Source organism: Ipomoea nil, unplaced genomic scaffold (genome assembly GCF_001879475.1).
Source record: "Ipomoea nil cultivar Tokyo-kokei standard unplaced genomic scaffold, Asagao_1.1 scaffold1179, whole genome shotgun sequence".
NCBI classification, from domain to species: domain Eukaryota; kingdom Viridiplantae; phylum Streptophyta; class Magnoliopsida; order Solanales; family Convolvulaceae; genus Ipomoea; species Ipomoea nil.
The window spans coordinates 1800204-1825716 of NW_017617607.1; the positions used below are offsets into that span (position 1 = coordinate 1800204).

Consider the following 25513-nt stretch of genomic DNA (forward strand, 5'->3'; position numbering starts at 1 on the left):
TTATTTTTTTAAACTTGGAGGACATCTCGTGACCATTGGATGACCACACCTGATAATACCCTAATACTCATAGGACCATTGCAAGTATTAACTCTAAATTTTACTATTAAGAGGTCATTAGCTGTTAGAGAAAATTACAATGTTGCCATCTGGGTGCTTCCAACTTCCAATATGAACCCCAAACACTTGTCCACCAGCTGCGCTTGTAAGGAAGAATTTCATGAATAAAAACCTTCTCCCCAAATTCTCTCCTCCTATTCTTCTTCTACCATAATCAATTTCAACTCCTCCCAACTTAAACCCATTATTCTACAGAAATCCTTACAACATATTATAGAGATAAAGAAAGATTTCAATCATATACTTGTCTATCAAAAAAGTTTAGCAATATCCAATCACTAAAACACTATTATAGGCTACAATAAGGCTAAATTGAGATAATTGTAATGATCCATATAGGCAGTTTTAAGACCAACTCTCAATGTCAAAGCACTGAAGACCAATCCATTAGAGCCTCATAAATTGTTTGTACCATGCAATTGATGTAAACTAAGCAATTTGTTTATACATTTCAATTTTATATTTGCCTATCAGAAAACAAAATCTAGTTTTACAGTCTCATGACAAAAATGTGCCGGCCTAAAACAAAAATAAAAATGACTTTGGTCACTCATAGGTCCATCTATCCATAATTTGAATCCAACAGTGCCCCCTCACCATGGGGATCTAGACTGATTTTCAAGCCATTTTACTTTGAATTTGCCGATGAATATGTATCAGGAACTCGACATATGAAAGTCCAGCTGGAGTCTTGTCTTCCACCATGTACGAGAAAAATAACATTCCTGAAAGAAAAATAAATACTACATGGTCAAAATGCATAAAGAGAATCTCCACAACTTTATTCTTGAACAAATCCTCATTGTTTGACAGAGAAAGTAGTGAGGAAGAGATATGTAAGTAAAACAATGATTTTAAAGAAAGAAATGCACTAAAGAACAAAATCTTTCTTGTCAAATTCAGGAATTAGATGCTAACCGGCAGACATGAGCAACATTCCAGAATATAAAGAACATTATAACCCTTCACAAACAAACGTCTTAAAGGTGGCTAATACCTACAACATTCCAAGCAGAACTAGAGCCGCATAGTCATTGCAAGAATTGCATGCAGCAGGTTCAGCACAAGGTGGCTAATATTTACGAATTTTCTCAGAACTAGGGCCTTTTAGTCAAAGCAAGAGCCTATGCATTATTTATTTATGTATTTCTTCCCATGCAAATTTTATCTCTATTTTCTTTGCATGTAAAATAGAGATAAAATTTATCATATTGAGATTTTTTCCAATTTCCTCTCTATTACTGCATAATCATTACCACTACTTCAATGTCTAAATAGATACTCTCTATTCCAAAATCCTGTATTTTTTTAAAAAATGTATGTGGGTCTATGGCGGTGTGCACATGTGGCAAGGATGCATTGGATGATGAGGTAAAACAAGGTAGAGTTGAGTATCACAAACCTGATGAATCTCCTTTTTTGCATAATTTCAAGCTGCCAAACAAACAAAACCAAAAAAAAAGGACCATATTAGAGAGATTCCATATACCCTAGGCAAGAGGGAGAGGTGATAGGGAAAGGACATCCTACCGAAGGTAGTTACACCTTAGGCGCCTAATGTCATTAATGATTTCATTAAGCTTCTTTGACAACGGATTGTCATGTTGTTGCAGCACAAACTGTTAAGCAAGGAGAAAATATTGTGAGATGTGTCCAAGTCACACAGGCAGATGAAATAAATTTCCTTATTTTTTGGGATGGGCAGGATGATACTATTAACTACACAGAAGATGAGAAGAATGTTATTGACAACCATTTACATTAGCAGCCATTCTATTCTCCTGATCAAAGCATCTACCAGATCATGAATTCATTGATATACTTCAACACATACGAAAAGGCACCAAAATATGGTATTGTTCTTCTTGAAGTGTTTTTTTTTCCGGCTTATGTTATATCTGCTCACAATAATTGCAGAACCCAACTAAAACATGGAAATTTACCTGAGCAGGAATTTCTTCAACAGAAGAAATGCCTAACAATTGGCGCATGATATCAGGATCCGCAGAGCTCCCAACATAAATTAAACAATCCTCACCATTCTCAAGAAGATATATCCCAGAGTCACTGATATGCTCACTGGAAAGTGGGATAGAAGGTGGAATAAGAGGCCCATCAGCCTCCTGCCAATTCAAAGACAGTACATATAAGAGATCACCTTAAAAGAAAAGTAACACAACATTACATTTCTATAATTTGTACCTTCGAGTTGAGCTCATGAATGGCTATCATTCTAGGAGACACAAATGGAATTGCAAGTGGAGCAGAGAGAGGAGAGACATAATTGATCCAAAATGATCTATCGTCTATACGACCATCAGTTCTCAATCCAATACTTTTCACCAAAGCTGAAAAGATACAGATTTTGGTTATCCATTCATAGATTGATACTATAAAAAATTCTTTTAATGGCATCTAGCAAGAAGCACATTATGTAATTAAAGAAACCCCATTGGCATCGCCTCACATATGCTTAAGATCCTAAATATCTAGCACAACGCCTGAAATGCAACGCAGTTTCACAAGTGCATATTTCTTCCCAATAAAGATTATACTAATGGCCGGCACCCTCCTATAAGGTGAGTGATAGTTCAGCTCGTTTTTTTCCTTCTTTTGATGAATAAAGTTTCATATTCATTGGCTCCTGGTGGGATATTTTAGATCTTTCTAGGATGCAGAATGAATTAACTTCTATTCATCTAAATCCTCCCAATAGGCACAATTGAAATGTCAAATACAAAAACAAGATTTCCAGTATATGTAAATCATTCACATATTTGCAAGAAATATAATACGCACCAAGAGTATATAAAGGCAACAGTTTTAGTGCCTCAGGAAGAATAAGTTGCCCAGACGATGACACGGTAGCACAGTATTTGCGATAGGAATACAGAATGTTGATACACTGGGTAGTTACTTGTTCACGGATTTGTGACAGTGGTGCGATAGGAACTTCATTAGCCGCTGCACAAGTAAAAGATCACAAAAGAAACATGATGAATATCAATGCAAAAATAAAACTGAAACTTAAAGATCACATCAAGGCAGGAGGCTATTCAGAACTAATGACTAAAGTTACTGAGTTTTAAAAATGGCTTAAACTGAGAAGAACAGGGAGACATGTTACCCCATAAGAACATGAGAAAATTTTGACAAACCAACATCAATTTTTTTTGTTAATAATCAAATGTACAATCCATTTGGACAGATGAAATACAATTATGGTTTAACCACATGTAACATTATGTTTCTGAATTATACTCTCCACAAGTTAGATAAATGTCATTTCATGTTATCTAGTTTTCTTATGATCACTAATCATCTTAAAGCATTCATCCAAGAAATTTTATGTAATCAGTAAACATCCTGAACCAAGTCCACGTATGAGTACCTTCAGTAAACCTATACTGATATTTCTTCACTAAGCAGATGCTCATACCTTAAATCCTTAATTGTGAGCCTAGTTTTCTTTTTAAAAAATTTGGTTATGCTTACAAATACTCCGTATTTTTGGGTTATGAGGATGTACCCTTAATCTACAATGTTCTACTATTACAGCAGCTTTAAAATAATGGATCTTCCGACCCAAGAGAGACACTGTTGACTCTTAAAATTTTCAAATGAGGTGTCATACTTTCCTAGTTATTTTGCTTTTTATTTGTGCTCGTCTCTGGAAGAAGCAAAAGAAAAGAAAAGAAAAAAAAAATCTCAAGACTAAAGGATGACAGTAAATGGGGTTTGATCTTAGGGGGCGTTTGGTTCAAGTTATATCACATGACTCTGTGAATCTCACATCACTTAAAACTTTGGGGGTAATAAGATTCCCAAGAAATGTGATAAAAGAAAAAAAGAACTTGGAAATTATTCCTGAAAAACACACATTACCTTGAGAATCTCACATTTTTTGTGAACCAAACAAGTGCATAGAATATTCCAACGTCCACATTTACTAAAGGTAGGTGTGATATATGATCAATCCGATTAACATTTCATCAACACAGATTATTAGCCTTTGAAATAACAAAATCTTTTATGCATACTTTCTTTAAGTAAAAATGCTACCTATTAACTCATTAATAAGATCAACTGACGTCCACAAATTTCCATCTAAAAAGCTGGTACTTATCTCCAAAACAAGCTAACCCAAGTTTATAATAAACAGCTCATTAACCAAGACAGGCATTAATAGATCATAATGCAAACAACATTCTAGTCAATAAATACACACACAAAATACATACATTAAAAAAAGCAATCTATTGTTGTTTTAGGACAGGGTGGGGGATAGGGGAAGTAGCTACTGATACACAATATAATTTTACAAAAACTAGTAATATTGACAGATTTACCTTGTTTCAAGATACAAGCAAACTGGGTATCTAAGTCAGCTGACCGGAACAGGTTACTCAGCATAGTGGTGCATGGTAGAGACAATGTGGAAACGCGTATTCTTCTTTGCCCATCAATAGTAGTGTAAAGAAGAGCACACTGGACATCATGAAACAGAATTTAAAACACCCAAGCCAGCTATATTTGCTAACAAATGAATTTTTTAAATGCCAAAAAGATAACACTCCACAATGAAACTTAGTCAAAGATATGGCATCTGAATAAAAAAAATATATAAAATATAAAATAAAGAGAGAGAGAGAGAGAGAGAGAGAGATACAGTGACAGTGTACCTGAAAAGCACATTCAGAACCATCTTGCAATTTCTCATCATGTTTCAAGGTTACCATAATTGTCTTGTCACAGTCAACCTGAACACAGGAAGCTTTTATCAAAAAGTGAAGCTTAAAAAAGTCAGGCACATACAACAGAAAACACATACAGGCATACAGCCCAAATGCTACATATGCAATTGGAAAGGAATTTTATATCATCAACAGAAAAGGAATGATTTCAGTATAGCCAGAAAGCGATAAATGATGCAAAGATAGCTGTCATCCATCAAAGATGAGCCAAAATAGTTTCTGGATACTGCATCATACAACAGCAAAGACAGTTATGTTGCTAAGGGTTTTATCTCCTTGCTACATCACAATGTCCAAAATTTAGTAAAAATAGACCATCCATTTTATCAAGACCTAATAAAAATACTAACTGCAAGGCATTTACAACATAACCAATTTTCTGCTTGCCAGGCTCACTAACAAGGGCTAGAGACAGGTCTTCCTACCTCTTTTAACTCTCTCTTGTCCTTCCTATAATTGGCTTACATTTTCATCATAGAACACGTTCTTTTAAATGTCATTGGCCGAACTAAGACAGACCAATTCAAGTCTAATTTTTTTCCAGGTCTGGCCAAATCAAAAATGATGCATCATCTACAATCCACCCAAGTTTGGACGCCAGATCAATAGTAATATACATAAGCAATTTCCTTCCCATGCTACATATTTTCTACTATTCCTTATTTTTGCTATTGGAGCTGATGTTGCCTTTCAATCTCTTTGTTGAAATTGAGGGATTGAAAGGCCTGGCGGTGGAGAATAACAACCACCCGCAAGTTAGGCGGAAGCACAATATGTGAGAAGCCAAAGAAAAGAAGAATAGAAAGAGTATATTATAATAAAAGATTACAATACAATGAATCTTTTCATTATTCAACATGGTGAGTAGGATGGATTTAGTTTCTTATTCCTATTAGGGTTAATTTAGTATATAGTTTAGTATATATAGAGGTCTATAGAGGTATAGAGGATACACACAGAGAGATTCATCTATTGTAATCTGTCATTATAATATACTCTTTCTATTCTTCTTTTCTTTGGTTTCTCACATATTGTGCTTCTGCCTAACTAGCGGGTGGAGAAAATAAACCGCCTAAACTCTAAAATAAACCTTTGTTTCCGCCACCGAGTTCAACGCACCGCGACTGTCTTCTTCTTGTTCCGACGTGTCTGGTGATTGTTCTCCAAATCTTTCACCACAGGACCCCTTGGAACCTTGTCGCAAGCCTCTGCCAGAAGACCCATCACCATTCGCCGCCACACGCGCCGCTACTGCCGACGGACCAGCTTTCATTTTTCCAGCCAGATCTCCACTTCTCCGGTGATTTTGTGATCTCACCTCCTACACTAATGGATTCCTCTCCCTTTTGCGACCTTAACTGGAAATTTTGGTCTCCTTCCTCCACCGCCGCCGTCGTCACGCGCTGGCGCGTGAGACTACCTTCGGCGAGATTTTCCAGATTGTGATTTTGCCCTTCTTTAGACTTTTTAGTGAAATTTGAAGGCTTAGTTTTGGGTTTGTTGCCAAACTTCTCCCCAAGGTGTGTTTGTATTTTGGTATAACCATGTTTGTTTCTTTATCTCCGGTATGCCTTATCCCATGGGTGTTCAGTTTCAACACTACTATAAAGGGCCTTTGATTATTTCGCATGTTTCAAGTAAGGGGGAGTTGACTATCTACAATCATTCAGGGTTCTATTTTACTTATTTTACTTTGTTTTCCTGGTTATCTTCATCTCATTGCTTTGGGTTTATGTTCATTACTATGGGCTCTACTGCATCCTTTGCTATTCTTTGCTCCCTTTCGCCTCTACTGCTCTCAATGAAGGCTTTGTTGGCAAATCCTAGAGTGCTTATGTTGTTGTGGTGGTGTTCGTGTTAATCTTCACCCTTGGTGCCTTCATTCCCAAGGTTGTTCGTGACAAGCTTCGCCCCAGGTGCATTCATTCCCAAGGGTTGTGTATAGCATTGTCCCTCCGAAGCCACCCAGCACTGTTATTCCCTATCCTTGGTCATCTTCATTCCCGAGGATCATGTTCAACTTCGTACTTGATGTGTTCATTCCCAAGTTCTTGTTCAACTCCATCCTTGGTGTGTTCATTCCCAAGATCGTGTTCTGCTTCGTCCTTGGTGTGTTCATCTTTATTCCCAAGGATTGTGTCCAGCTCCGTTCTTGGTGCATTCATCTTCATTCCCAAGGAAGGGTCACACATAGTGCCATCTCTTTTGAAGCCATCCATCCTCTAGCTGCTTTTAATCTTCATTGGTAATGTTAATCCAAGCTTGGAACTTCCAGATGTTCTAGCTTGCGGGGGAGTGTTGAATATTAGGAAACCTTTATTGAATATTAGGAAACTCCTAGTAGGGTGGACTTAGTTTCCTATTCCTATTAGGGTTAATTTAGTATATAGAGGTCTATAGAGGTATAGAGGATACACACAGAGAGATTCATCTATTGTAATCTTTCATTATAATATACACTTTCTATTCTTCTTTTCTTTGGTTTCTCACATAATCTTTCTTTATAATATACTCTTTCTATTCTTCTTTTCTTTGGTTTCTCACATATTGTGCTTCCGCCTAACTGGCGAGTGGTTGTTATTCTTCACCCGCCAGGCCTTTCAATCCCTCAATTTCAACACTCTTCAAGTTCCAGAATATTCTGTTCTCTCCACCCTAATCCTGTTTTAGTCTTTATCCTTGTCACTTATTTCATCCAACCTTAGCTCAGTAGAAGTCAAAAAACAATGAGAAAGTGAATATGAGTAATTGGTAATGGTAATGAAGCAAGCTCAGAGCTGAGAGCACCATTTATATTTCTTGGAACACACTGATTCACTAAGTCATCACATTCCAGATTGCAATTAAGGATCATTAACTAACCATCAATAAATAAATAAGAGTATCCTGCATGAAAATTTTCTTTTATTTCATTTCTGTTAACTTGGGGTGTGAGGTGTTGGGGGGTGGTGCTCACATAGAGAGAGAAAGAGAGAGAGAGAGAGAGAGAGAGAGAGAGAGAGAGAGAGAGAGAGAGACAAACCGCAGGTAGATCAACATCAGTAGGAATGCGTTTACAAAAGTTTCCATTATACTCTTGGACTTGGAGTCCCTGTCCACATGGTAATGTTTAATACAAGTTTAGTATTTGAATGTACTTAATAGAGATGTATCTGCTAAAATCATGATGTTGAAGACCAAAGAAAGCAGATGTATATAATCATTTATATTGATTCTGATAGTAATGTTGTAATGTCATCATTCTGAGTTACATTGTACATGTATATATAGAGGAACAATTTTACATTCAACAAATAAAAAACTCTTTGGGCAAAGGAAAATTCAGAAAAATAAAGAACTTACCTGGCTGCATCTCACACGCATTACAGCCTCAAATCCTTGTGGCCGTGTAATATTCCAGCGAAGATCATTGTAAAGTTTGGCGGGGTCAGAAAGAGCAGAGAAAGGGTAATAATTATACACCTGTCAACAACTAAAAGATTTTAGGCCTAAGTTTATGTCAACAAAAGAAGTGAAATATTTGAAGCTGAAAATGCATAAGCAAGTACACAAAAATGTCCAGTAATAAGCTAAAAATTTTGCAACAATGGGAAAGGATACAGAGGCCTTATAAAAAAGCATAAGCTATCATGACAAATAACTAAGCACTTGCCTGGCCACCAGTTGTTCTTGGGATGACAGAGATGGAAGCAATGTCGACATATGTTTGTGTGGTAAGAAACACATCAACACAGACCTGAAACACATTTGAAGTAAAATAAATCAAAACATTGACTTAAGAAAATGTCCATCATGAAACTATAATGGTCGAACCAAACCTTTCCCAACATATAACAGCTTCATATCCATTAGGCAATACTGTGAAACTCACCTGATATTCAGCAAACTCAATAGCCATAGTTTTCAAAATTTTGTCCGCTGGTTGCAGTAACTTGTGAGTCTCCTGAAATCCAATACCAGAAGTCACTTCTACACAAGCTATATTCAATCTTCAATAGAAAAGTAGATGTTAATGCTCTGCAACTTTTGCAAGCAAAAGAATCAACAAGACTAAAATGCCATATACTAAGCCCATCAGTCATTTACTGTGTAAGCATTCATAATTGATTAAGCTTTGCATGTACTTTGATATATAATGCAGTGTACAACAATGAAGCAAAACATTAAGATCATATTTTGCAGATTTTAAGTAGAAACTATATGTTATCAATACTGTAATATCCAACAGTCATCAAAAGGATTCACTTTGATGGAGTTGATTTAGAAACTTAGTAGTTGCACTAACATTTTGTCATTGTGGGTAATACCGTAATACACTTCTTATCCTGTACGTGCGACCATGCTCTAATGTCTGGAAGCATGTCTAGCCAGCCCGTGTTAGTTATTAGCATATGAGGCTTTGAAGTTTAATCAAGTAGTTCAAGACCCACATACAAGTCTTGCAAACATTGCCCATGTTGTCTTTAATAAGTGATATGAACAGAAATCAAAGAATTTTCTATTGTGCATTGCTTTGCTTTGTCAGAAGGTGTGCATTATTTGATTTTCTCCCATCCTCTTTTTCTTTAGGCAAGCATGCATGATTGCAAGTATTATGATTTTCACTTTCTGTTCCTTGGGAATTCAAGCCCATTAAATAATACTCCATAAGTGGATAGTCACAGAAACAGAAGAAAATGTTAAAATTAGAACTACAGTGCCTATAGAGACCATTGCAAGCAAAAAGAATATTATTTTCATCTTAGTTGTGGATAAATTGGCCACAATTAATCACTGGATCACTTTAAGATAACTGTTTATTTATTAGGCCAATACTCCAATAGTACAATCATTATTCCATGGATCATGGTCCACACAGTTGCGTGGACCATAAATAAAAAGATACTAAAAGTACATTATTTGAAAGTACCTTATTTGAGTACTGAAATATACCAACAATGTACTTTTAGTATATTAAAAATGTACATTGTATTCATGGGCCACAGAAAAATTTGCCCTAATAGTATATGCAAAAGGACCGAAAGACAACCATTAGTGGATTGTCAACACGGGACCCAAGGGAGAAAAAGGAACATGTAGAAAGAGCTGCAACGATAAACACGTAAAAACAACACAAAATACCTTTTCCCCAGCAGATATATTGGTCCTTCCTTCAGCTTCTCTAGCAGAAAGAGCTCCTAAGCCAATAGATGGCAAAACTGTAGAACATGGTAAAGCATATAATCCATCAGATTATGAATGTCAAAATAATCAAAACATTCCTACAGAATTTGTTAGTTTTACTAAAGTATAGGAAATGTTCGAAATATTAATTTTCTTTTGTTGCTTTCCATTGCTAGAACTCCTTTTACTTGTACTCCACATTTAAAGTTATAATTAGTTTTTAGAAATCCTTGGTCCAAGTGGAAGTTACACATGAATTGTGCACCTACAACAAAGATTGGGTTCAATGAAGAGCTATATATCATTTTCTAGGTACAACTCCTAGAGTGGGTTTCAAGCTATTTCTTAGTTTCTTTCACTCTCACAGTCTATTCTATCATTCTGTCTTATATCATTCCCACTGCTTAACAAATAATACAAGCAACTGAAAAGTACCAGAGAACAATTGATGTACATCTATGAGAAGATAATAATGCAAAAACGAAGAATGATAAACAACTTTAAAGAATCATGATATGATTTCTTCATTCAATAGAAGTTTGAGTAAATATCAAGGCAGGATATAAAAACAGTTAATCTTGTTCTCTGTGTTCCAAGCCAGAGACAACATCTGGTAGGATACAGTTATTAAAATGTATCCCAACTCTGCAGCCCATCAACCACCCCTATTTTTACATATTACTAATAAAGAAAGGTGATAAATTAATTTAATTTGCTCCTAAAGCTGTGTTTGGAAACCCGGAAAATAACTTCTGGAAATCATTTTCCGGGTTTCCAGTGTTTGGCTAAGGGAGGAAAATAGAAGTCAAAGTAAAATAAGTTGTAGTCAATGTAAAATAGCTTCTCTTTTCTGGAAAATGACTTCCCTTTTTTGGGGGGGGGAAGTCATTTTCCAGACTTTGTTCTCCGCCTATTCACCACCTTCGCCTGCCTTCTCCACTGCAATTCCACCCCCTAATTTCCCCATGTTGCAATTGCTTCTCCGCTGCAATTCTTTCAAGAAATGCCCAAATCTACAACATCAAATACAAAATCGGGGCACCAAATCATACTCCAATCTCTGCCAAAATCCCTTCTTCGCGGCTGTTGTGTTCAACGGAGTGTGTCTTCGACGGAGGAAAGAGAAGAAAGTATCGAGATAGAACGTGGAGAAGGAGCTGGGTCTTCTCGTGGAACAGAGGCTGTGTAGCCATGGCCGTGAAGGTAGACGGCGGAGTCCAAAGCTCGGCACTGCCACCATTGTTGGGCTAAGAAGCTGTGAGAGTGAGCTCGTAATCCAGAAGAAATAAATGGATTACGCAATTAGGTCAGGCGTCTAACTGGATCATCCATTAGGGAAGCAGTTTAGTTAGAGCCAAAGTGAAACTTTCTACCAGATCTTTGGTTTGTGAATTTTGTTTATGAATTTTTCCCTTATTTTGTTTGTGAATTGTAATGTTTTAATGTTAAAGTATATAATTCTGTTCATTTTCTGGAAAATGAACCAAACACACAAAGACAATTTTCTGATGTGCAACCAAACACCGGAAAGGAAAATGTTTTCGGGAAAATGACTCATTTTCCAGAAGTCATTTTCCTGCTTTCCAAACGGACCCTAAAACAGAAATAGTTACACCGGCTTTCAAAAATGCTGACATAAAAAGTTTTTTTTAAAGGTATATGGCCCAAAAGGGCTATATAACAACAAGGACAAAGAGCCAGAAGCTGAGTAACAGTGAGTGAGAGCAATTGCTTGCTGGTCCAGCTTTTTTTCACTTCTCTCGTGAAGCAAAGAGTGGATGCATTAAAGAAGAAATGGGTCCATGTAAATTGGTTCCCTAGTAAAAACAGAGAAAATAAGAATATACAAAAAGAAGGGTCTAGAATGTAGTAGTTAAAACAGAGAGAGAGATAAGCAATGCCTCTAGGCACCAATTCAAATTGTTCTAGTTAACACATCCCAAGCAAATTCCAAAAATAAAACAAAAGTGATGGCAACACTAATACATGCAAACAAAATATGAAGAGATAGAAGTCATCATTCTTTTAAGTAAAACCTGCAACAGACATCCCCTTACACATATGGATTTGGTGCATACCTGATTGAAATACAAGAAGTTTACCCCCAGTACTTTTCATTGCCAAGAAAGCAGCCTGATATAACACAACAAAATTACTCCTTATCAGTAATTTTATTTACAAGGCAAAGAAATATACACAACACTCCAAGATGGTTCAAACAAAGATTTGTATAATCAATTAGTTAGGGAAACATGCTTAACTAATGGCCTCCCAACTCATATCATTAATTGACCATAAAATAGCTAGAAAATATACATGCCTTGATTGCAGCACCAAAAGATGAATCGGCAGTCCTGTTGTTTTGAAACATTGTAGGGATGTTCTCCAGGAGAAGATCCAGATGTTGGCGGCACTGAGAACACAGAAATAAAATAAAATAAAAAAATAAAAATTATTAGATTTTACTGAATCAATTAGATGATGACACTAACAATAAAAACAGTAGTAGCGGTAGTAACAACAACAATAATAATACGGAGTAATAAGATATGCTTTTAGATTATGATGATGATAACATTAACAACAATAACAACAACAATAATATTATGATGATTATGATAGCAATAATAAAAATGAAGGAAAAGATAATAGAGAACATTTTGCAGAGCGGACCTCAGAGAGTTGAACAATAACATCAGTTTGAAGGGGAGTGTAGACGTCTTGCACGTCAGGGACTATAAGCATCAGTGGCTGCAAGATAGTTCAAGAATCATACGCATTCCCCAAAAAATCAATATTATTTCATGCTGCAATAATAGGGTCATCTCCTTATGAAAGATAACATATTTCCCAAATTCTGTTATTATTCATGTATAGGAAACACTAAAAAATAGATAATAGTTAAATCAAATTAGAAACAGCAAAGTGCCAAACAAAGTACAATGCAAAATCCAACTCAGCATCATCAGATCCAATATATAAATTGTATTAAGCATTCTCACATTCCATCATTCACCTAACTAAAAATAGAGTGTTGACCATTGTCAGCAAATGCTGAGACGAACACAACAAGGGCAGAATGTGAGAATTCAACAATGCAACATTTACAGTGAGAACCAAAATCCACACAGCTAAAACTCAATTCAATGAAACAAACCTGCTGCAATGCACGCTTTAGATTGTAAAAGTGAATGGTTGAGTCAAATGTAGCAATGCCAACAAAAGTTCGAGGACCTTCCTGCAACAAAATTAAAGAGAGTCCCATTGTGTTATCAACAATTATATAGTTGACCAAAACTTTGCAAAATAGCTGTGAAGAAAGAGAGAGAGAGACCAAGGAATATGGAATATGCATTAGAAAAAATATATTAAAAGAACCATGGGTACCATTAAATACAACCCCCAATGGAAGAGCAAAATTCACCTAGACCAGAACCCATCATATATTTTTTTGGGATGATAAGAGGAATATAATAAGTAATTACCCTTAGCAAGGAGTTCCCTACCCTCCAGGTCACATCTTTGTGCCCTTCCAACATTGAGCATAATGAGGAAAGGTATCTATTTTGTTTCTCATTCTTATATTGAACCAACCAACAGAAGAAGTTGGAGATGGACCTCCATCAGAAGATGAATATCTAACCATCATTTCTATTTCCATTCCCTCCCAGAACGAAATAAGTCAAATAACCCCTTAAGCACCCCAATACTTTTTTGCTTTTCAATCTCATATTGGATCAACCAAATAAACCTTTAAGCAGTCCTATCCTTAGGTTAGGAGGGGTACCTGTAATTGGAGAAGAATAGGTACCCCTCCTTGAACCTAATAAGCGATTAAGGTGACCTATTCTCAATTACTCAGATTTGCTTTGACCCATGACTCTCAGAACACATGCACTCAAGCCATGATGCCAAGAAAGGTAAGTTTTTCATGAAGGTACGAACTCCAAATGTCAGGAAATGAATTAACTTCCCAAGAAAACATCATTAGGAAGACCATAACAGAAAAAGTAGGCCTTTATTGAGGTTTTATTTTTCCAGATAGCGCTAGATGAGAATTTGGAAGCACTGTTATGTGAAAATTCTTTACCAACCAGGAAAAGGAAGACACTTTTCATAATTAAAGAGTCATGGTAATTTAATGATCATCAAGAGTCTTCATCTCATCATGATTACTTAAGATATGCTTTAAAAAGCTTGTGTGGACAAGGGTTTTCATTTACAATGAAGTCCTAACAGATTAATCCAATCTCTGCCCAGCATCCAAGACATTAATAAACATCTCAGGTAGTTCCAATACTGAAAGTTCAGGCCAACCCAGTATGCAGAAGTTCCACCTATAGTCTTTTACACAAAACCAAATTGCACTAACACAATTTGTATTCTTCTATGAAGTGCTCTTGCTACTAGCAACCTCAAACCCTCACCCTAGCTCCCCTATTTGCAAAGAACATGAAGAGGAGGCACAACTGTAAGCAGCACACCCTTACACAAATCAGCCAAAAACATCCCACTGAACTCAGCACTAAAGTAAAAGGCAAACCTGAAGTCCCCAACTCATAGAAATCAAATGTCTCTAAATCCGGCACAAAATTACCTTCTTTATCATGTTAAAGGAGAAATGGAAACTATAATTTGTTTATATCATCTCCCCCTAGTTCCTACACGAAACTAGCAGAAATTTTGAGTGTTCAAGTATGAAATGAATTTTGGAATTTTGTTTTCATGATAACTCTAGCACACTACTTAATATAACTAATTTCTAGTCCTTGTCTCTAAATAAAAGAAAAGAAATAGAGGTCAGATCATCTGTGCACAAAATCCAACAGACTTACAGGAAGATCAGAGATGACTTGGCTGATTGCACTGCAAGCAGCTGCAGTTGCACCTGTCTGTATTGCATTCATGGATACATCAATAAGGAAAAAATATACAGCAGGCATTGGATCTCTGACCTGAAATAAGAAAGACTTCTTTAAAAATTTGTCTGTTCACATCTAGGCAATGAAACCAAAGTTATATAAAAGGCAAACACAAACAAGGAATTCATTGAGAGCCATTTTCAGCAACTCTAGATGCGAAGAAAATATCAGCTAAATGTATCTCCATTCTTCAAAAGGAAAATTAATGTGAATGTATAATTCATTTCAACATTTATGGAACAGATCAAACAGTCGCCAAGAAATTCCTCATGTGCTGTGAAGGACATCATTTGTCAGAGAATAACAACTAAAGTTAGAGTTATCATAATCACAGTCAAGAATCAGAAGTACCAAGTCCCCACAAATATTGCAGCTCATATCTACCAGCATACAGGAAGCTGCAATTTGAAATTATGGGCCATTTAGTAATGCTTTTCTTCTGTGTATGTTTAGGCCTTAAGGGTTGCCAAGAGGTCAATAAAATAAAATAAATAAATAAAAATATAGAACTAAAAAAATAAACATGTTTGGCTTCATATGTTGTTCACTTGTTCATAAGGGAATAGGTGAGATGGCAAATATGACATTCGGTCAAGACGAGGAGTGAGGTTGAAGTTAAAGTGAGGGACATATAAGCTGGTTGGCTTATAGCACTACATAATTGAATGTAAACGCAGAGGAAAAAATATTTTTAAAAAACGCGCACACAAAAAAACAAAATGTTATGCCACACTGCCCCTATCCCCTGTCCCCTTTCAGTTTCTCTGATGATAAATCCAATATAACAACAGGAGAAGTAAAACTTAGTTCCATAGCCTTAAAATTATATGAATCTGAAGAGGTTTTGCTCAAAACCTAAAAAACACCCAAAAAGTACTGAAGAATATATAGACTTATACATGACATATCCATGCACCAAAAGAAGCAGTTCATGCATATCTGAAACTCGGACTTTTAAGGATGAATAGAGGCACTGTCATATGGTGAGATTCCCCAAAAAAATCAATAAAGATTGAAATTGCAAAACTTAAAGTCAAAAGGTTTAGCATACAAACCTAGATCTATTCAATATGTAATTATCTTATGATAACCACTCAAAAATGTGATGTGGCTGGCTAATTTCAAATTTCATATCCCTGCTGGTATTATGCATTCAAATAGTCAAATAGTCAAGCCAAATCCATGTCAAAGTGTACCTATATGTTACTCACCATGTATTCCTTGGAAGCAATGAATTCCACAGTTCCTCGGCATAGCTCTGGCCTTTCATCAGCATCTCTACGCCTGCCATCAGGACCTAAGTTGCAATGATAGTCTCGAGGAGTCTCATCCGTATATCCTGCAGTGTGGTGACATGAAACAAAGATTTGACAATTGCATTTTCTCCTTATTTCATATGCCAACAGAAATGAACTACAAGAGGATGCAATCAGTGGTGCACACATAAAGATGTTGCACTAAAGCTAATCACCACAACAATTTTTCACCATAAAAAACTTTAGCACCTTGGTCTGTTGCACAACAATACTATGGCATTACTATGTAGTACTTACTAAAATAATTAAACAAATAATAATAAAAAATAAATAAAAAAACCATGCTACCAATATAGTAGAACTGTCGGATCAAAAGGAATGTACATATCTAACTTAAAGTCAAGTTCAGTAATGCAAATGATACATACCACACAAGTTGCAGATGAAACGCCTTCCCTGATCAATAAACTTCATGAAAGGGTTTATGTAGCCCTTGCAACGAGAGCACCTAACAGGACCACTTTCTCCAAAATCAATAACCTATGAAATAGCAGACTGTGTCACAGAAAATATAAAAAAGGAAAAAAATAAAATAAATAAATAAACAAACAAAAAAAAACAAGGTTACAAGTTACTATTTCCTTTGAATGGCAAGAAGGTGTGGAATAGTGAACCATCCATTCACAATCAAATAAATTGGAGAACAGATAAAAAGTTGTGCTGATTACATGGCAGAGGTATATGTATAAATGTATAATGTTGAAAAATCTACACCACTTAATGCTATGTAGAAGAATATGCAATGCCACAACTCATGATAAGAATCATTAAGTGTAAACATAGGTTGGACATATGATCTGCTGTGCCCAAATTAACTTGTCATATTCTTCATGAAAGTCAAGCAAAACTCTAGCACCATCTTACTAAATGTTTGCTTCAAATTTTCTAAAGGTTTTGTAGTTTCTTAGGTTATCAGTGTGTTCCTGAAATTCTAAGAAGTTCAACTTCATTTAGGTTTAGGTCTTTTACATGGATTTTTTTATCAATAAGTGGACAAATTAACAAAATTTATACAGGCAGTAGCAAATTTTAGTCTTTAGTTAGTAACATTGACACTCAAAGGACATATAGGACAGAGGTTATATTAAACTATTGCTGAAGTACTAAATTCTTTTAATAAATGAAACGTAAATGCTCCTTTTTGGTAAGTGGCATTATTTGGATAGGGGAACCAAGACCCTCAATTTAAGATGAAATAAATTCCAGAGCTTATAAATCAGTCTTCTTATCATCACTGGTCCAAAAAATAAAAGTACGGCTCACATTATTGCCATTTTCTTCATTTGGTCAAACACATTGATTTTGTAAAGGATAAATCGCAATTAACATATAGCAAACCCAAATTACTACAGAAGGTAGATTCAAATCTGAAGGAATAAAGGCAAGAAAGAAAACTGAAGTTAGAAGCACCGTCACACAAGTAAATATTAAAATTAGCACTAGAAGATATCATAAACAAATTCTGAAAACAAATTGGTTTGTCTTAGAATAGTTACTGCAGCCATGCAAAGTAAATCGTTATTTCTGGCAATAATTAAGTCAATGCTTGAGGCTTTAGTTGTAGCTGGTAGGTTAAATTAATGGTTCTTAGTTCCAAAGTGAAGGGGGAAATCTGTGTGTCTGTGAGAAAGGTTTATTTTTGGGTGGAGGAAAGGATTACTTGAATCGGCTCTTCAGAGGGATGCGGAAGAGCCAAGGGCTGGACTAACAGAGCCAACTGCATCGCAGATGTTGTCAAAAGATCAAAAGTACATGGAATCTGCAGCACAAGCACCATAGAAAATGCATATTAGAATTATTTCTCACAATTAAATTAGTATAGTATGCATAAGCACCAATTTTGCTGACAAAACAAAAAAGCTCATGCATAAATACAGAAACATTAGTTACCTGATTAATAGTACACCTCATGTAGCGTGGACTGCAATTTCCAGTATCCCTCACAATGTAGTCACTTGTAGCAGGCTTCAAAAGAAAAGAATACGAATCAGTGTAACATATATAAGTCCCTACAAGAACATTTACAACTAAAGAGAAATATCTCTCAGAAAAGGCTGCAGCATTATGTGGCAAAATTAGTAATAACTAATCAAAACTGTCCCAAATTATGTGGCAAAATTTCACTGGGTATGGAGTACAATATTGATACTTTGATAGATCAACCAAAAGAACTATTTAAAAATGCCCTTCAAGCATATCTTCTAAAATTAGGTCATGTAAATTTGATCATAAAAATGTATATGAAGTTTTGGAGAGAGGGAGGGGGTGGGTGGGTGGGTGTAAGATAGCTAGACCAGAAAAGCAAGATAAAAGTGTTTCCAGGAATAGAAATGTCAGGTGTCTAGAATGTTTATGAGTCCTGAAAAAGGTGATACATATAACAGTATAGAGGGAGCAATTCCTTTCCTTCTGTGGTCAACATCCAAATAAGTAACTACTCAACTATAAATATATTAAGTATGATAGTGAAAACAAATTACCGGAGGGGGGTTGGCTTGGTTGTCTTGACGAGTTTCATGGAGAATCACAGCAGAACCTGGAATTGGCCGCGGAATTTGGTTGGGATCAATTTTTGACGGTCCCGTCACAGACGCACCAGTGTGACTTAGAGGAGGTGCAATAGAAGCCACTGATTGACTTTGAAGTGGAGGCGGAATTCCATACATCCTTGGAGGTTGCATGGAACCAGGTGGAGCCACCTATTAATTAAATTCTTAATTCAGAAAGTTTGCTCAACATAAATGCAGAAATATAAGCATGCCCAACCCTCAAATCTTTTTAATTCAATTTTACTTAAGAAAACCTTTTTTCTTCAGTATCTATTTAGAGACTAAGGCATTTAGGCAAGACTTCGGGTACGGAAGTTCAGGTGGTAAGCTACACTGCTTTCCAGGTATGTGTTCAAATCCACCACTCCCATTCCCCATCAGATGAACCAAAAAAAAAAAAAAAAAAGGAATGAGTCATGATAGCACATGAAAGTATTGAAAATGTTTACAAGAAAATAAGCCATCTGGTTATATATGGTACAGAATAGTCCTTTTTGTTTTCTTCGGTGCAAGACAGTGGGCTTTACTCATAGTATGCATAATGACACCCACAATACTCAAATTTTCAATTTTAAGTTACATAATGTTTATTTTGTAATTGGTGCCATCAAATCTTATTATTATACAACAAAATTTATTTTATCTATCAGGTAATAAAGGAGCATGTAAAGCTTGATCTACTCCTGACCCATAAAGTCTAATTATATATAGACCTATAAGAATATATTTATATCAGCATATTTCCTTTGCTTTGTGAACAACTATTAATTGTTAGAACATTACCAACATTAGGAATAATTTCAAACCGTAAAAGCTTCATTAAAATTTAAAAACATGCATTTCCTGAACTTCCCACCTGCACACTTTACTGAATTCTAGATCCAAAATGTGATAGTAAATTGTTGAATAAAGCTTAAACATCACCTGATGGGATTGTGTTTGCAATGTGTGCATGCTGTAGGGTGACGGTGGAGTTGTGCCTTGAACCGGTGCTGAAAATGGTGAGGGAACTGAAGGAGGCGGTGCTGAAAATGGAATTGGGGGTTGTGATGTAACTGGTGCTGTGGGAGGTGGACTTCCAAAGGGAGACCGCATGCTTGGAAACTGGGAAGGAGTTCCAGACGACACCATAGCTGATGGTGGAGCTCCAACGGGTGGCCGCACCATGCCGGCTGCAGGAGGAAATCGTGGTCCACTCTGCATTGGCCCTGACCCAAGCATGGGTGGCCCATTACTACTTGCAGTTGGCATGTTTGATGGTGGTGCAATAGAACCTGATGCAAATGGGGAGGCCATAAAAGGGCCCTGTTGAGGACCTGGAGTTGATGAAGGCAAAGTGCCAGGAGGTGGAGGAAAAGAAGGACCACCAATAGAAGAAGGCAGCGAACCGGGTGGAGGTCTAGCTGCAAAAGGTGGAGGAGTCTGACCCATAGGAGGACCTGTTGGTCTAATAGCCGCATTAGGAGGCAATGCATTTTGTGGCACAACACCTGGAGGAGTCATACCCCTTGGTAATACACCAGGTGGGGGTGGGCCCGGACGGCCCACAGGAGGACCAGCAGCAAAAGGGGGTGGCTGTTGTCCAAACGGTGAGCTATGGGGAGGCTGCTGACCAAAACCTGAGCTAGGCCTTGGCACACTGGTGGGATTTGAATGGGGCTGATTAGGTCTATTGATTTGAAGGTTTTGCATATTATCAGCAAGTGAGTTGGGATTATAATTCGGGGGTGCATTCCCCGGTCTCATTCCACCTGGAGCTGCCATAACTCTCAACGATCAAAAACCAAATTAAACACCTAGATCTCCGTAGCTCAGATCATTCAAAATCCTACACACCAAACTCCAAAAAATTAAAAACAACAGCAGTATTCAAGAAATGCACATGCAAATGCAAACACTTGATATAGATAACTGAAAATGCGTAGATTACACAATTCTAAACAATTTCAATTCTATCTCAAATTAAAAACAGATATACACAAACACACATTAAAACAGAAGTAGCCATGGATGTGATGAAAGGAACCTACCTGGAATGCGGTAATTCAATACCGTGAGAAATGAATTCCGACCGGGGTCCAGTGATCCGGCGGATTTCGATCTGAAAAAGCCAAACTTCAATAGAAGATTAGATCGACTAAAACCCTAATCGCCAATTCACCAAATCAGAGGTTACGAGAGGGAGGTTATGCCTGAAGATCTGAAGGCAAACGTAACGCGAACAGCGAAGGGGTGATGATACAAGGAAAGATTTGTGCCTTTTGACGGAGGGGTTTACGCAGGAGATGTAATTTTAATTAAATAATGAAAAATGAGAGTTTTGCATTGAAGGTTCTAAAGTTGGTATAATTTATAAATTTGCCACTAACAGCCTCATCTATAGCATATTACAATTGGTAAAGGGGAATTGAATTCGCGGATAGTGCCAACTTATAGGCTAGGATTGTACACATAATTAAATTACTAATATTACTGTACGTCTGTACAAATTTTGTTTGACTTACTGCAACATGATTAATTACTAGTCTAAATACAAACTTCATAATTTAACCAATAACGGAGTATAATAAAAGAAAAATGTTTACTGCTAAAAACAACTCTTATCATTTTTTCCTTTTTGAGAATATACTAATACCTTAACAGGATGTACATATTTTAAAAAGATATATTTTAATTGATTTTTATAAAGTGGTTTTAAATTTTTGTAAACTTTGTAATAGTTTATATATATATATATATATATATATATATATATATATATATATATATACTCTTTTCTATGCGCGATGCTCAAAAACATATACCCAATATTTATATTTTGTAAAATAATTAACAAATCCCTACTAATTAAAATCTATATAAAATCAAATTTATTTATTATAATAATTCAATATATAATGTCTACAAATATTATTATCATTAAAGAATATAAGAAAATATATGGTGGATGCATGTGCATGGTAATAATAATGGAAAAGATAACGGAAGTTATAACGGTAGGGGTATTTTTGTTCAAAAAATTATATAGTACAACTCTAAAAGCACAATGTATAAAATAATTTGCATTAAAAACATAGACATAAATGAGAGATATAACTTTGATTGAGACTTATTATGTTTTTAGATTAGATATATAAACACTCAGAGACTTTTATGAATTTTTTTATTTTAAAAATCTATAAAAAAAATTTAAAAATCTATAAAAGTTCATAACCGGTTGAATAACACCCGACTTTTAAAGACTCTTATCACACAACTTTTAAAGCTTTAAAAATCTTAATCGCATACCATCTGATTTTTAAAGACTCCCTAAAAGTTTGAATTATACCTTTAAAATTTTAAAGTTCATAAAAATCATTAAAAGTCTATAAAATTAATTTTCTATTTGTACAATTCGTTTTTCCTTTGGAAATGAAATAAATTAGTAGCTAGTCAATCACCTTGTGGTCTAGTGGCATGAAGTGGCTCTCTCAAATAAGAGGTCATGGGTTTGAGTCCTAGTGGGGTCAGTATTTGACTCTTTGTGCTTCAGCAGGTTGGGAAAGTCAGAAAATATATCTAATTTCATTAATTATATTATCCATGGCCAGGGAGAGACGAAGGGTTGTTTTTTTTAAAGAAAAAATAATTATTTTAATAAATTTATTTCAAATTTATTTTTAGTTTCGGTAACTGCCACATCAGTATGTTTTCAGGTAAAACAAGTCATTTTGGGTTGAATTGTATGAGTTTGCATAGTTCAAGAATCCAATTGCACTTTTTTTTTTAGTTTGATGGGCCATTTGTAATTTGGTGTACAGTTGAGTGGCCTATTTGACCCTTATTCCTTAATTATATTCACTACATTATCCATTCTCTTCTTCTTACACTATCTCGAAAATTAAATATCAATGTTATAATACAAAATATGTTATATATTTATTTGCCAAGTATTTTATATAAATGTATAAATATTAATGTTTTGTTCAATACTTTCTCATGATAATCTACTATACACATGAAACATGTATGGAAAAAAACTATCACTGCCAAATATCAACATGTGTTTGCAAGATAAAGAGTTCATAATACAACTAAGATCTCAGTCATATACACGGCAAGACAAATCTAAAACTTCATACGCCATAATATCATTGCATGACGTTGCACTCTATGATACCACTAGTGACACAATTGCACATGACACTACCAATAAAAAAGAAGATGACTAAGTACTAAAAACGAAGACAATGACAATGATACCCAAAAGAGAATTAAGAGGACTTAGATAAATTTAAACCAAAAGTAGTATTTATTTAGACTACCGTTTTTAGACTAAGTATTTATACTAGCGTTATTACAAAGTTGCAAACATTTATTTTAATGACAATTATAATCAATCTATCATATATTATCTTGCATTTATATACTTTGAATACTTATTTTAATAAACAAATTCAACATTCAATTATCTATGCATGAACATCTCTTATATAATCTTATATTGACATAGTTTGAAGTACTTATTTAAAAATAATTACTATGCATTATCTCATTTGCGCAACGCGCGTGAAAAACTAGTTATTGTGTATGTGTGTCAAATTCAAGTGAGAACAATGCTCTATGTGAAAAATGCATGAAATAATCTCATTCATCCATTTATTTGATCAATCACTAGAAATAAAGAAAAATATAAAAAATGTAATTGTATTTTTGTAATTATTACGATGTATTCGGTAAAATTTCACAATATATTTGATGATGTGTTATTGTGCATTTTACTTGAGTGCAGTTTTACAAATCATGAGGCACTATCACATATCAGAGGATCCATTATGAAGGTTTGTCTAGTAAACTATAATAATTACAAAAATTTCACTTCATTTTTTCATTTTTTCATTTTTTAGTCATTCATCAACTTCATAGACGGATAAGATTATTTCACCTTTTTACAAAAAAGAATTATTCTCGTATGATTGTTTCTCTCTCTCTCTCTCTCTCTCTCTCTCTCTCTCTCTCTATATATATATATATATATATATATATATATATATATATATATATATGTGTGTGTGTGTGTGTGTGTGTGTGTGTGTGTGTGTGTGTGTGTGTGTGTATGTATGGGCGCACTATCATGCGAACGGCCGCCCAAGAGAGAAATGAGAACCAGCACCGTCCACGTGTCTAGATGAATGAATCAGATGTAATTTTTAAAAAACGACGCGGTGACATTTTCATAAATAACACAAACTTTGGTGCATGTAAATGTGTTATTGGTGCAAGAAGCTGGTGCACCTTTGCAAGTAAAAAGTGCAGGTAAAATCTCTTACAAGTGCACATTTGCAATAAAAAGTGCAGGTAAAATCTTTTACAAGTGTACATATTTTCACTTACAAGTGCATGTAATTTTACATTTGTTAACATTCATGGACCTAGGTGCAACTACTTATAACTATATGTGCACCTAGTTATAACGTTACGTGTACTTAGTTTTGATGCTAAGTGTAAATTTTACTTGCACATGTAATACATTTTACTTGCACTTGTAATACATTTTACGTGCATTGAGGTGCACTCTATGAAACTGCTAATTGCACTTGTAATACATTTTACTTGCACTAGTAATATATTTTACTTGCACGTCGATGTTCAATTATTTACGAAAATGCCATCACATTTTTAAAAAAAATCAGTGTTTCTCATCCCTTAGATCTGGACATGTGGACGACGCTGAATGGTTCTCACTTCTCTCCTGGGCGGGCAATTCGCACCTAAACGCGATCATATGTGTGTGTGTGTGTGTGTGTGTATAGGATCAAATGATGACCCATCCTTAGGTGAGGACGTGAGGACTAATCTTGTGTGTTCGTTTTTTTTATTTGGATGACCGAGAATTGATTTTTTAAGATGACATGGATTGATCTTTTTTTTTTTTTGTTAAAATGAGGTAGTGGTGTCTTTTTCTATTTTTTCTAAGTGTGAACGCATCTGTAATCTATGGTCAAATTGGTTTCCTATTTTTTTAGATTATCACTGTTGCGATTTGGAGCCGCGATTTCTTCATCATTGATTGAGTGTTCACCCATGCAAAGTGATCAGTATTTTTTAATTTTTTCGCTCGTTCTTTTGAGTATAATATTGACTATATTTGGATGGTCGTGCATATGTACAAATGTCTGGGTAGTACGATTGTGCACTCGTGTGTGCTGGTTGTGCAACCTAGTGCTGTAAGTTGTGCACCGTAGGCTGGTGAGATGTGCATTAGTGCATATAGTTCAGTGCATCGCAGGACATTGGGGTCCAGTGTAGGATTTTTTGTGTGGTGTTTGAATGCACAACTATAGAGTTATCGATGCACAACACTCATTATAGGAATGCATGACATTTTGTATAGTAATGCACATCTTGTAAGAAAACTGGTTTACCCTTATATTTCTATTTTTAAATATTTTAAAGGGATTTATTTCCTTAATCCGTGTAATTTTTTTCTTTTAATTTTAACCGTGCATAATTCTGATTTAATGGTCTATATTAGTCGTCACGTCCTCACTTATGGTTAGGTCTTCACCTGATTCGGACATTTAATATATATATATATATATATATATATATATATATATATATATATATATATATATATATATATAAAATTAAGTTCCAGTGCGGGTAAGTGTCTCCCGTGCGGTTGTGCGGGTGATTAATGTGCGTGA

The 25513-nt window shown here is 35.3% G+C and overlaps 1 protein-coding gene across 1 annotated transcript; it reads right to left on the reverse strand.

Annotated features, from left to right (window-relative positions):
- Positions 1 to 454: 454 nt before the first annotated feature.
- On the reverse strand, positions 455 to 21148 carry LOC109183836 (protein transport protein Sec24-like At4g32640). Its single transcript, XM_019333893.1, has 25 exons — positions 20855 to 21148; positions 19749 to 20652; positions 18756 to 18974; positions 18166 to 18240; positions 17936 to 18034; positions 16644 to 16755; positions 16171 to 16298; positions 14873 to 14992; positions 13195 to 13275; positions 12711 to 12788; positions 12358 to 12450; positions 12116 to 12170; positions 9996 to 10072; positions 8746 to 8817; positions 8527 to 8610; positions 8217 to 8336; positions 7897 to 7965; positions 4803 to 4880; positions 4470 to 4608; positions 2920 to 3084; positions 2323 to 2468; positions 2064 to 2243; positions 1651 to 1739; positions 1523 to 1554; positions 455 to 845 (listed from the first exon to the last, which is right to left on the reverse strand). The coding sequence occupies exons 2-25, from the start codon at positions 20586 to 20588 to the stop codon at positions 739 to 741; spliced, it is 3258 nt and encodes a 1085-aa protein (XP_019189438.1). The 5' UTR covers positions 20589 to 20652; positions 20855 to 21148; the 3' UTR covers positions 455 to 738.
- Positions 21149 to 25513: the final 4365 nt, after the last annotated feature.